This window comes from Berkeleyomyces rouxiae, assembly GCF_048999995.1.
Source record: "Berkeleyomyces rouxiae strain 22BRR77 chromosome Unknown BrBRR77_ptg000001l, whole genome shotgun sequence".
Lineage (NCBI taxonomy): Eukaryota > Fungi > Ascomycota > Sordariomycetes > Microascales > Ceratocystidaceae > Berkeleyomyces > Berkeleyomyces rouxiae.
In genome coordinates, this window is record NW_027396491.1 from 1,953,828 (window position 1) to 1,966,306 (window position 12,479).

The 12,479-nt window shown below is 52.7% G+C and overlaps 4 protein-coding genes across 4 annotated transcripts; 3 read left to right on the forward strand and 1 right to left on the reverse strand.

Annotated features, from left to right (window-relative positions):
• Positions 1 to 523: 523 nt before the first annotated feature.
• Positions 524 to 1,987, forward strand: BROUX77_000576 (uncharacterized protein; the record flags this gene model as incomplete). Its single annotated transcript, XM_073750665.1, has 1 exon — positions 524 to 1,987. One exon carries the CDS (start codon positions 524 to 526, stop codon positions 1,985 to 1,987), a length of 1,464 nt encoding a protein of 487 aa, XP_073608813.1.
• Positions 1,988 to 3,146: 1,159 nt separating this feature from the next.
• On the forward strand, positions 3,147 to 4,343 carry BROUX77_000577 (uncharacterized protein; the record flags this gene model as incomplete). The annotated part of the gene is made up of 2 exons (XM_073750676.1): positions 3,147 to 3,861; positions 3,976 to 4,343. 2 exons carry the CDS (start codon positions 3,147 to 3,149, stop codon positions 4,341 to 4,343), a joined length of 1,083 nt encoding a protein of 360 aa, XP_073608814.1.
• Positions 4,344 to 5,024: 681 nt separating this feature from the next.
• Positions 5,025 to 7,134, reverse strand: BROUX77_000578 (uncharacterized protein; the record flags this gene model as incomplete). The annotated part of the gene is made up of 3 exons (XM_073750686.1): positions 5,025 to 6,431; positions 6,488 to 6,848; positions 6,980 to 7,134. 3 exons carry the CDS (start codon positions 7,132 to 7,134, stop codon positions 5,025 to 5,027), a joined length of 1,923 nt encoding a protein of 640 aa, XP_073608815.1.
• A 717-nt stretch (positions 7,135 to 7,851) lies between these two features.
• Positions 7,852 to 9,720, forward strand: BROUX77_000579 (uncharacterized protein; the record flags this gene model as incomplete). Its single annotated transcript, XM_073750697.1, has 5 exons — positions 7,852 to 8,167; positions 8,262 to 8,279; positions 8,341 to 8,451; positions 9,427 to 9,545; positions 9,664 to 9,720. 5 exons carry the CDS (start codon positions 7,852 to 7,854, stop codon positions 9,718 to 9,720), a joined length of 621 nt encoding a protein of 206 aa, XP_073608816.1.
• Between the last annotated feature and the right edge of the window lie 2,759 nt (positions 9,721 to 12,479).

Genomic DNA, 12,479 nt, shown 5'->3' on the forward strand with positions numbered 1-12,479 from the left:
TCGAAATCTCAACCGCGCGTTGAGGCCGGAGACCAGCCGCAGATGTACTAGCGCATGATTCCAAGCCACTGCAGCGCTAAGGGTTACCAGCGGGCATTTGTAAGTCAGCACAAGTCTGTATAACCAGCTAACTAGTAAATGTATGTGTGTACATGTGAATGTACACACTTGCACTAACAGCTCAAGACCAGGGTTTCCTAGCGTTCTCTTTAGCTCAAGCCTCATATCTCAAATATCAGAGAGGCTCGATAGAGCGCCATAGCACTTAGAGCCGCGCTAGACGAGCCTAAGGAAAAAAGGCAGTAGACAAAGGGACCGGATATGGCGAGAGGGCAGAGCAAGGCGGAGTGCAGGCTTTAATAGTGTGGATTGCAACCTGCTTGTGCTGCCTTTGGCATTCTCTCTTCTTTCTGCCCGCTGTCCTCGATCTTGCCCAGGCATTGTGTTGCCCCTTTCTTTATCTATCACACTACACATTCCTGTTCTTGCTCCTCCTCATCTCTCTCTCGCAGGTTCGTCTACAATGCCTCCTCTGCAGACTCCCGGCCCGGCGCTCCGCGTACAGACCAGCGCCATTGTCATAACCCGCAAAACATCGTGCAACCGCCAATTCCCCGCTCCGCCCTCGCCCGCATCTTCGTCACAAGACGACAGTGGCTCAGGCTTAGATGAATGTTCTGTGCTCGACCTGGACTTGAGCGCCAAGGCAGGCCATGGCCATGGGAGCAGCAGTAATCTCACGAGCGCAACCAGCGTTGCCAGCATATCTGCCATTTGCCATGACTCGCCAGCTGCCACAACAATCGCAGCCCCTCTCGGCCCGGTGCCACTCCCGGTTTCTACTTGTGTCTCACCTGCTGAGTCTACAACGCTTTTTGTAGACCGTCTGGCCAGTGCAAATCATGTCCTCAGCACAGAAGCAGCGGCATTGGCTGCCGTCACTCAGCTCTATGCGACTCATTCGATAGCCCGGGCAGGTTTCAACGCCGCCGTATCTGCCATTGTGCGCCACCGCGGAGATCGAGGCAAGCTGGTTATAATTGGAGTTGGTAAATCCGGGATTATTGCCCGCAAACTCGTTGCTACCTTCAGCAGTCTAGGTATCTGTGCCATTTTCATGCACCCAACCGACGCCCTGCACGGTGATTTGGGCTACATCCAACCAAACGATACGCTTCTTGTGATCACCTTCTCCGGCAAGACCCCCGAGCTTCTCCTCTTACAAAACCACCTCCCATCCAATCTCCCCACCATCCTCCTGACAGCCCACACCAACCCCGACGACTGCGCCTTTATCCGCGCGCGCCCCACGACCATCCTACTACCTACGCCCATTCCCACGTCCGAGAAAAAGAGCTTTGGCGTCAGCGCGCCCACTACCAGCACCACCACTGCACTCGCCGTCGGCGACGCTCTCGCCATCACCGCCGCCCATGAGCTGCACAGCACGCCCGACGGCCTGCACCTCGCCGCGGTCTTCGCGCGCAACCACCCCGGCGGAGCCATTGGCGCCGCGCTCCGCAGCGCCCCGCAGCCGCCGACCCTACAAAACCTACTAGTCTCGCCGTTCACCGAGCTGCCGCAGCTTGAGCCGTGCGCCGGATCCGAGGGCGCGCTGACGGGCGCCGACGTGCTGCGCGCGGGGCTCGACGCGGCGGCCAATGGGCCTGGCACGGCTGCTGCTGCTGGCTGGCTACGTCTCTGCGACGGCAGCGTGCTCTCGCCGAGCCGGATCCGGGCGCTGCGCAATGACCAGCTGCTGCTACCTATTGCGCAGATCCCGGACCTGGTGGTTGCGCGCGAGCAGATGCTGGAGATGGCGGCCGACACGCAGGTCAGCGTGGCCAAGGATTTGGTGCGCAGCGCACATACACATATGCTGGACGGTGCCGGGTATCTCCAGAGCGAGGATGCCGTGGTAGCTCTGCTGGACAGTACGGGCCAGATTGTCGGAGCGCTCGAGGCGAGTTATATACTTAGCCAGTGAGGATGCGGGCGTCTGGTGTTAATGGAGAGTTATTCGCTTTGAGGGCCCATGTTACCGATTTGTTCTCACCGAGCTCCAGGCTACTGGCTCCCTGTGCCTAAGCTCAATGAGAACAAATCTTGCCATGTTTGCCATGTTATGTTTGTGCTTTTGCTGCTATTTGCCATGACTACCAAGATACCTGTTTCGCCCATATCTGTCCCCCTTTGTTGTAACTATATATTGTTAGACTTGTATTTATCTGTAAATCAGACTGCTTCTCTGCTATGTCAATATTTATCTCCTATTGTAACAATCTGTATTTCGTCGTACCCATGTTCTCCTACAGATCTCTTTGTTCAGAGGCCTCAATCATCCCTTGAAATCCGCACGATGCTGTCTTATGTCTCCGTTATGACGACATCCTAAGTAAATCCTACAAATGCTTGTATAAGACCTGCGAGTTTGTGTAGGTACATGTGCGTTCATGTTGTGCATATCTCTTTGTCTTAACCCTGGCCGCCCAGCGTCTCTGGCCCTCCGCACTCGGCCATCCCCCGTTATCAAGAGACAATGCCCCGGCCACCCCAGACACACTGTACCCACTACCACCATCCCCCACCAAACCCCATGTTCTTCACAGTGCTGCACACGTTTCCACGCCCAGCATCCAGTTCCTGCGCAACCGGAGCAATCAAAGCCCAGTCATTTCCAACCGCAAATCCTTGCTCTGCTCTGTATGTGAGCTTCCACTCCATTGGCGCTGAGAAAATGCAGATTTCGGGAAGCTACATTTGTCATCAATCCGGCACATGTCGCTGCGGGGTGTGTGCGTAACCCTAGCTAGGGTTAGCTGGTTTCGGCGCGCCCAAAATTTTCTACGCTGTAGCACAGCCAATCACAGGCTGGCTTTCCATGATTGCATCTCGGCCGGCCCTGGTCTTGTTTTTTTTGTCTTGACTAGCTTTTTTTTCACTTCTATTCTCCTTTTATTATTCTGTCTTGTCCTCTTTGACGACTTGCTTCTCAATTCCTTCAAGCCGCCCGTCACCTGCTTTGTCCTATTTATACCGTTCTTGTTTATCCTGATTTGTTCTCGGTTCTCCTTCCACCCGCTCTCTCTCCCCCGCCATACACAGGCCAAACAATACCAACCGTACAACCAGAATCACCCCCCGCAATGGCCCCCGCCGTGACTGTTGATCTGTCACCGGATCTCGACTTTGCCCAGCCCGTCAAGCTGGCTGCTACCTCCGCCGCAGCTCCGGCCTCGACCCCCGCTAAAATGCCCCGCACCCTGCTCCTAGCCCCACCCTCGTTAGCTGCCCACCCGACCGCGCTGACCTCGACGCTCGCCTCCACCGACCGCGCCGCTACCGATCTGCAGATGCTCGACCGTGTGGCCAGTGGAATCGTGCAGCTGGCGCCGGCCGCCTACCGTGCCGTGATCATCCTGCCCGACGCTGCTGGCACCGCTGACGACGTGCTGCCGCACCTGGACCGCGCGTTGATTGGTGCCGTGGCTGAGACCCTTGTGGAGGGAGGTGTGCTTCGCGGCGCTGGAGTCGTTGAAGGCCGTGTCGTCAGAGAGGCTGTGCTGGCAGGCCTTGTGGCCAACGACGAGGGGTTCGAGAAGCCCGACTACGGCGCTGAGGCCGTCGTGCCGCTGAAGCTGAAGTTTGGGGCCAAGAAGAAGACTGTGGGGTCTTTGGCTTCAGCTCCTGCTCCTGCTCCGGCTACCAACGGCACTGTTCCGCTCAAGAGGGCACAGGCCACCCCTGCGGGCGTCGGCTTTGTGGATCTGGATGACGACCTTGACGATGACGACGATGACGAAATAATTGACGAAAACACCCTGCTGAGCGAAGAAGACCGCTTCCGCGAGATCAAAGTTCGTAAGTACCACATTCACCTACCCCCCCCCCCCCCCACAGCCTATTTGCCTCTTAAACCAGGCCGCCTTGCCGCGTTTGCACTTATCCTGACTAATCCCGCTTCCACGCACTCAGCCACCGAATGCCTCCCCAAGGCCGGCAAGCGCCGCCGCGCTTGCAAGGACTGCACATGCGGTCTCGCCGAACGGCTCGAAGCCGAAGACGCTGCGCGCCGAACAGCCGCCGACGTCAAATTAGCCGAGCTCTCCTCGGCCAAGGCGACCCCGCCGCCACCGGTGCCTGCCAAGATCGCCCCCGCCCCCGTGAAGCTGGTCGTTGATGACCTCGCCGAGGTCGACTTCACCGTGCCCGGAAAGACTGGCTCGTGTGGCAATTGCGCTCTGGGCGATGCCTTCCGTTGCGATGGGTGTCCGTATATTGGCATGCCGGCGTTCAAGCCGGGCGAGGAGGTGCGACTGCTGCGCAACGACGTGCAGCTGTAAAGCAAAGCTACCTCTGCCTTTTTTTTTTATTTCGATTCCTCGTTTTTCTTCTTTTTTTTTTTATTTCCAATGGTCCTTTGCTAGTCATGTAGGACTATCACAGGGGTTTTCTGTTCACGGTGTTACTCGGCGTTCTTTGGCGTTGCGCATATCCCCCGGTTGCTTGATATCGGAGCGGAGGGGGGGGGTGGATTTTGTCTGAAGATATTTCTTTGTCTTTGTTCTTTTTTTTTTCTCTTTTCTGAATCCAATTACGCATACACACTCTCATCAAAAAAGGGCTGGGCTGTCGGTACGGGGGGGTTTTCTTTTTGTTTATTTCCTCTTCTTCTTCTGCTAGTGGTTCCAGCTGAACCAACGGGTCTCTTGAAGGTTATTCCTTCTCATTTGGTTACTTGCTTTGGCGCTCAGTGAAACATGATCAAATATGCATCATAGCTAGAATTTATTTCTATACAACAGCACTTGTCACACATTTCTTTCTTGGTATATGGTTCTGGTTTTACATGTCACTATATACATTGTACTGTCTGTATTGTAGCTGGATTTCTACCCAGGCATTCAAGTAGCCACCATCCTTTGTTCTCGTTTGTATAGTCACAAGAAAAAAGAAGAAAGGGGATACTACTACATACTATTGCTAAAAACAACCAAACAAGCATTTCTCCCCGTCGTCTGCTTCTATATGCCGCCTGTTCTAGGTCCAGACCCTCTCTTGGATGCATCGCTATCCGAGTCGTCATCAAGGTCGTCATCCGAGTCGTGCGCCCCAACACTATACCGGTCGAGGTTGATGTCGGTCGGAGTCTGCAGCAGGCGCTCGTCATACTCGGCCGCTGCAGCCTCGACGTCGCGCGCCGACGACCCCCGCAGCCCACGGCTGTTCATGCGAATGCCCGCGCCACCGTTGCCGCCGCCGCCACTGCCGCCGCTCAGACCGCGGTAGCCGCTGCTCTTGCGACGCTCGCGCCACACCCACCAGCCCCAGAGGACAGCGGCCACGGCGACAATCATCAGCACAATCTCGCCCGACTTGCGGTACGCGAGCCACTGCGCTTCTTCCAATTCCTTCTGGTGGTCGGCGTCCGTGTCGGTACCGTTGGTGCCGCCGGGGGCCGTCGTGCCGGGAGGCTTGGTGCCGGGCGTGGTCGGCGATCCACCAGTGGGCTCACCGTCAATGTGGCTGATGTGGTCGGTAGGCGGACCCTGGGCACGGTCGACCTTCATGAGGCGGTTGATCATGTCCAGTGAGCGGTGCGGCCAATCAAACGGAACCATGTGCGAGGCCTCATTGAACAAGACAAACGTCAAGTTACGCGCCTCTTGCCAAAATCCAGCTGCTTTGCCGTCAAAAGTCCAGTCACGGCGCGGGGCCCAGTTTCCAGGGGTGGTTTCAAAGCCCTTGCCGTCATTCCATGTCATGTTGCCCAAGAAAGCTTCAGTACCCATGTAGTTGCAAATCAAGTCCTCAGCGCCAGAGAAAAAGGTAATGGGGATCTCCTTGAGGATGTCGGGCAATAGGTTAATCGAAGGCACTGACTTGCGGGCGCGGAAAGCCCCACCAACACCACCGCTGCACTCAGTCCAGCTGGAGCTCTTGGCGGGGTTGACGTTAAGCGCTTTCACGACGTCCTTGCGACGCAGGTATTTAGTGACATCCGGTAGATCAGGGGGCCAGTTCATGCCGCACGAGGGGTATGTATCTCTGAGGCGCACATCATACATGTTGTAGCACATATTCTTCCCGCTATCGTCAATCTTGGAGGTGTAGCGAAGGAAGTCAGTCAGTACACCTTCACATTGGCCGTAGTCGACATGTTCGGTCGTGTCTTTCTCAAGCGCAGCTTCGCACTTCTTCCACGCGGATTCTACCTGGTTCCGGGCCTCTCCACTGGAGGGCAGAAGACCTTTCTTGGAAACAAAATCAAGCGTCGCGCGATACTGCTCACGGGGAGCCACCCAACCATTTCCGATAACCAGGGACTTGAGATTCCATGCGTCGTCAGGCTTTTCTTTGTTCCGGGCCAGAATAGCCGAGCCAATGTATGGGATGTACTGGCCAGCATATGACTCTCCGGCGATGTAAAGCTTGGAAACGGCATCAGTAAAGGAAAAAATAAAATATAGGACAAATGTAGACATACCTCACTATCCGCGTACTCTGGGAATATGGCAAACCACTTTTCAAGAAAAGTAACCATGTTGTCCGCCATCTGATTCAACTCATTCAGATAGCTGTCAGTGTCGACATAGCTGTACCCGGTGCCGACAGGATTGTCCACAAACAACAGGTTCGCAAATTGGTTCCATGAGCCATTATTCCACGCAAGCGTCTGGTCAGGCTTGACTCTGTAAGGGCCGATTTCCATGAGCGCGCCATCCTCAGATGAGCACCCGGGGCCGCCATTGAGCCACAGAATGGTGCGCGAATGCTTAGAAACATGCTGGTTTTCGAAGAGCCAGAAGAAGATGTTGCCGTTGTGTTCGGGTGTGATTTCAATGTGGCTGTCGGAAAAGGGGGCTTCTAGTTAGCTCATGGACGTTCAGACGGCGCAGAAAAGACGTGTTTGCATGGAAATATTGAACTCTTAGCCAACATGATCTTGTCCCATTGGAGAAGTAAAAGGGTATCTCACCCAGCATGCATGTGGACTTGCGGCTCGGCCGGGGCGCCGGGGAGATTCTTAACATAGTACTGAGACGCAGGATGTACGGCATCATCGGCGACCGCCACAGAGCCCAGCAACAAAGCCGCCGAGGCTGCGGCTGTCAGGAGCCTGGCAAGAACCATATCCGGCCGGAGTCGCAGCAGGACGGGGAGGGCAGGCGGCGATCGATATTTGGAGGGCGGAGTTTGGGATTGGTCCTTGTTCGATTGTGTATGTGTGGATATCTCGGCTGTCAGCGGTTCGGGGGGAACAAATCGAAATCAGAGGCCAAAGTCAATACGTCAGTCAGCTCGCGTCGACAATCGAAAAGGCGAAAACCAGGAAACCAAAGGGAGTCAACGCCACTGGTTAAGCCACGAGAAAAAGAGAAAAAGAAGAGCAAAGATTATTTAGCGAGGCTAAAAAGGCCAAAATCGCAAATGTGTCTCGATGTCCCTTTCATTGGCAACTACTCCCACAGCCTTGCCTTATCGACGTCGCTCTTTCTTTGTCTGAAGCTAGAGCAGGAGTTCTAATTGCAAGCAGCAAGCTGGCAACTGCAAAAGCCCCACTAATTTAGACGCAAGACATCTTTTGATTGGTGGCCAGTTTAAAACTTGCCCAAAAAGGTACTTGTATGAGACCGGATTGAGCTCTCAATGGGTCTTTAACCCTATTCCATAACCCTGTGCTTAATTTTTCCTGGCACAAACGCTGGTCGACGTCATTGACGCTTAGGTGAGGAGAGTGTGGCTTTTGAATCAGTTATTCAACAGCAACACTCAAGGTACGTCTCGAGGGAAGTCTTTGTTCTATGCCCGATTCAAACTAACTCTACAACAAAACAGGCCATATCCACCATGTCCTCCAAGACCTACATCGTCGAGCACCTAGATCCTGAACTGGGCGTGTGGTCCGAGTTGGAGTACATTTCTATTGCCAAGGAGAGCGGCGCTGCCGGTAGCACCTTTTGCCTTTCGTCTCTGCCCAATGCCTTTGTGGTACCGGAGAAGCTGAAGCAACAGCCGGCTTTCAAGGCTGAGCACCGCGGTGTCGAGGAGCTGTATGCAGGCGATCTCAAGGCGCGAGTGTGTCTGCTAGACCCTGCGGCCGAGAAGGATCTGTGCCCGGAGGACGACGAGACCTTTGATGTGTTTTTGTTTGGCGGAATTCTGGGTGAGTCCTAGTGATGCGCCATTGATTGAATGCCGTTGGCGTGGCGGGCTGGTGGCGCCAACATGCTAACTCTTTGTGTGCTGTACGATCGCAGGCGATGACCCCCCAAGAGGTTGGTTTCTCTCATTCAAAACTCAGACAAGATGCAGAAAACTCACCAGGGTGGCGAATAGATCGTACGTCTGAGTTGCGCAAGAAGGGCTTCGAGGGCCGCCGGCTAGGTCCGATCCAGATGACCACTGATACCGCCGTCCGGGTGACGCGCAAGGTTGTGGAAGAGAAGAGTAAGTTTGGCCCTAGATGCATAAACACCACACACAGAGACAGGACAAATGCCCAGCACATCCATTGGCGCCCAAAGCTTGCCATGGTCATACGGCGTCAGGCTGGCTCTACACCACCACACCACCAGTCTCTAGTCATCAGACTATATCTACTTCCTCGCCGCTGAGTCTCGTTCGAACAGCCTTGAGCCAAGCCTCCCCGATCTTCATGCCTGGGTTCCGCGGAACCTTGCACAGCATTTCAAGCAAGGCTATACCGAAACCTATTATTACCATGGTTTACAGCCCATGATACACATGCTCTGTCCTCACTACATTCTCTCGAATGGCTTTCCGTTTTACTAGTGCTAGCACTAATAACGCCCCCATCTCTGCTATCATTCTACCACATGTTCCCAGGCGGTGTGTTTCCTACAACATACTGCTTGGTCCTGTGTGTCGTGAGTTTGTTAGACGATACGCGACTTGGTACATGACTGAACGCATGCTTATGCCTTGCTATGCCGAACATAGAAGGGGGCAAACACGGACAAGAAAGCAACGAGAGCAAGGCGATCAGAGACAAACATGACGGCGAAGACGGGATGAAAACTTGGCCTTCACCACAAAGCGAGGCCCAGCCACAAATAAAGAAAGACCAAGCACATACGATTGGTTGTTGGGCGCACCAGCAATCGATAACACGTCACAGCATAGTTGCTTTGCTCCTCTTGGTTGCGGAATTCGTGTGACCAGGCCACTCGAAGGACGAAGAATTGCGGGCATTGGCTGGTGCTCGAGTTGCTACGATGACAAAACAACATGTTGGCTGCCTTCACCTCCAGCCCTCACGTCGTTGCTTTTGTGTGACTAGATGCCTGTGAACTCACCTCATTCTTCACCGCTCATGTGCCAATGCTTTCTCCTCTGCTGTTCCAAAATACTCTGTTGCCGTGGCGTTACTACCTAGCTAATGATTTTGTCACTCGTCGATAGTTCCTCTTGACGAGGTCCCTGTTGTTGACCACCCCGAGCTCAAGTTCAACGAGCACGAGAGCACCCAGATGCCGTTCCGCTACGTGATCGACGATGCTGGAAATCCCATTATGCCTGAGGTATGACATACTCAACTCCTCCCTCAATCAACACATTATCCTCCAAGGCAAGTATTCTGTAGCTAGACTTCATGCTAACTTCAACCCTCCACCTTGTCATTTTTTTTTTATTTTTTAGGGCATGGTTGAACTGATCCAGAAAGACTCCGATAAGGCCATCGATGATCTGTTCTAAATGCGTCGGAAAGGTTCGTATGTACACAGGTGCTGTGTACACTGTGCCGGTTCATGGTGAAGTCACAAAATTGGGGCCAGCCTCACTGAGAAACGTGTGTACGAAGCGCAAAAGATTGGGAAATGGTACAGATATAAATCAATATAGGCTTTATAGAAGACCACCATGGGCTGCTGCTGACATTGTATTGATTGTAGCTTGTGCTACGGCTTAGTTGTATGGTACCAACTATTCTTTGAATTTCGCTTTTCCGTTGTGCATGTGCGAGTGTGTTCAGGGATGTTTCTACTCTGTCAGTCAGGTTACGTGTTTGACTATTGACGATGTTATATAAAGAGTGTACACACAACCAAGGCGCATGCGCTCAGCCAACAGTCTGTCAGTAGTCTGTCAGGCAGTAGATCAGGGCATATCAGACAGACAGGAAGCGAACAAAGGCATGGGGACGAGATGAACAGGCGAGCGAACAAGCAGCAAGACGCGAATGCCAGTCTCATCTTGCTCAGGGAGTGTCTACACGTGTGTGTATGGGTACGTGCTCTGTCCAAACAGCACCAGCCAGGCGCCGAAACACGACAGAATATCCCGCATCGTACTATGTGAGGCAGGCTACTGTAGGATGACATAGTCCACTCGACAATGATGTGAATACACTATATACCAAGGCTGGCGACCTGGTCATGCAGTGACCCAAGCCCATGGCCAAGGAGTGGGTGTGGTGGGTGAATCAGAGATAGAGGGCAGACGTGTGGCTTTTCAGAGACGACTCGCATGACGCTTTCCGGTAGTTCCAGACTCTTTGTGTTGGTTGATGTCTGTAATAGGATATAGCTTTCCACGATTGCCTGCAAGATGTGTAGTCTGCCTTCTATTCTCCGAGGACTCACAGATCTGTTATCGGAGTTTTTTTTTTTTCGCTGGCAAAACCACAAGGCTCGTACCTGTACTTGGTAGCGAACGTCACACAGATGAATACCAGTACAAGCACAAAGGTTCATATGAGGCAATAGAGATGGCAGTTTTGCAACGTTGTATGTGATACTATACAAGGACAAGTATGTAGCCAGGATGGAGGTCAAAGTAGTCATACAGATTGAGGTATGGAAGGTTTGAAAGTTCATGCTCTTCTTTGATTTAATTTGAAAGTCTTTATTTACCTGTCTACTCGCGAGGGACATGCTCTTCTTTACATATCAGGCTAAAGTTCTGAACCGTGACTCGTCCGTTCCTTGCCTGTAGGTCCATGTATATGTTCCAATCTTCATCTGTTATATACGGGACATGTATGTATGCGTGTAGTTATGTACGTACATGCATTTATACACACCGCACCACACAAGCACACGGCTGTTTTGTTTGCCTGTCTGTTTTGACTGTCGACCTGACCGCAGCAGGTCCTTAACTTTATATGTAGACCTTGTCTCGTCCGGACTTGTATCGTCTTGTCTCGTCTTTGTCTGTGTCTACTTCGTGACAGCTGCGTTTTGACAGAGTTACATTCCTCCCAACTAACAACAAGGGGAAGCCGAAACAAAGGAAAATATAAATCTGTTCAGCAGAAGCAGGAAATGCGCCTCGTGTAGCGCTGGCCGAGCTCTCTCTTTCTCTCGACAGTGGGCAAAGAGCTACAAAGCGTTATGAATAGCCGTGAGTTGTAGTAAGCTCTTCAAGGGAGACGATGACCACGAGGAAGAAGAAGACGGCGCATGGCTTGCTGAACAAGCTTAGCAGAGAAGAGCGGCAAAAAGTGGCAAAGACATGGAGAAACAGGCTCAGGTTTCGGATTTTAGGCCAACTCTCAAACGCAAGCTATATTAACGCCCGTTTTATGGCGTTATGATTGTTCCTATGGGAGTGGTAATAATGATAGCAGGAGCTGCCTCTTTGTGCATATGAATGGCTGTATCTATTTACATGGGCTGCTGTGGCCCAGCATAGAAACAGGACATCCACCGCTGTAGCAACAGAGGGCTCTGAGCCTCCATTTGCTATATTTGTGCTGACAGCGGACATTCTCAGTGCACTTTCAGGCGCTGTATGCAGTGGTAGCATAACTACACCCATAGGGATCCCCACTATGACCCGGCCCATTGTTTTCACCTTGGTCTTTTATCTTTCTCGCAGTCTGTGCGCGTTCCATAGACCCTCCCCTTCCTCTCTTCTCCTCCCCATTCCATGTCCGTCCGTCCATGTCCGTGTCATGTCTGTTGTCATAGTCTAGACTGCTGTACCAAGAGAAAATCTGAGACATTGGTGCTACGCGTACAGGTAGAGACAAGAACAACATGACAACGATGGAGGACGACACAAAACAGGTCAAACACGCCAGTCGTGATGAAAGATGGGATAAAAGACATTATATCACCATAGCCGCATGGCGAGAACGAGAACTGGCACACAGTCTTAATATATTAAGTCACCACAGGTGAAACTCGTTCATCCAATCAGTTCCCGCCCTTCTCCTCTCTTCTCCTCCACTCCACCCCCCCCCCCCCCCCTTTTCTCCCTTTCCTGGCTACTTGGCCCCCCTCCCCTTCTTCGCCTTGTTCTTTGGCTTGTTCTTCGCCTTCTTTGTCTTCTTCAGAGTACGTAAGTTGGCCCGCATGCATCGGAGAATTTTGACCCGTGCATCGCGTGTCAAGTTTGTTCTGCATCTCCCGGGTACATACCTGTACAGGTGTAATATACATAAGCCAATGTGATACATACATACTTGAACACACTACTGGGTCTCGGTCCTGTGGTAAGATTATTGACCA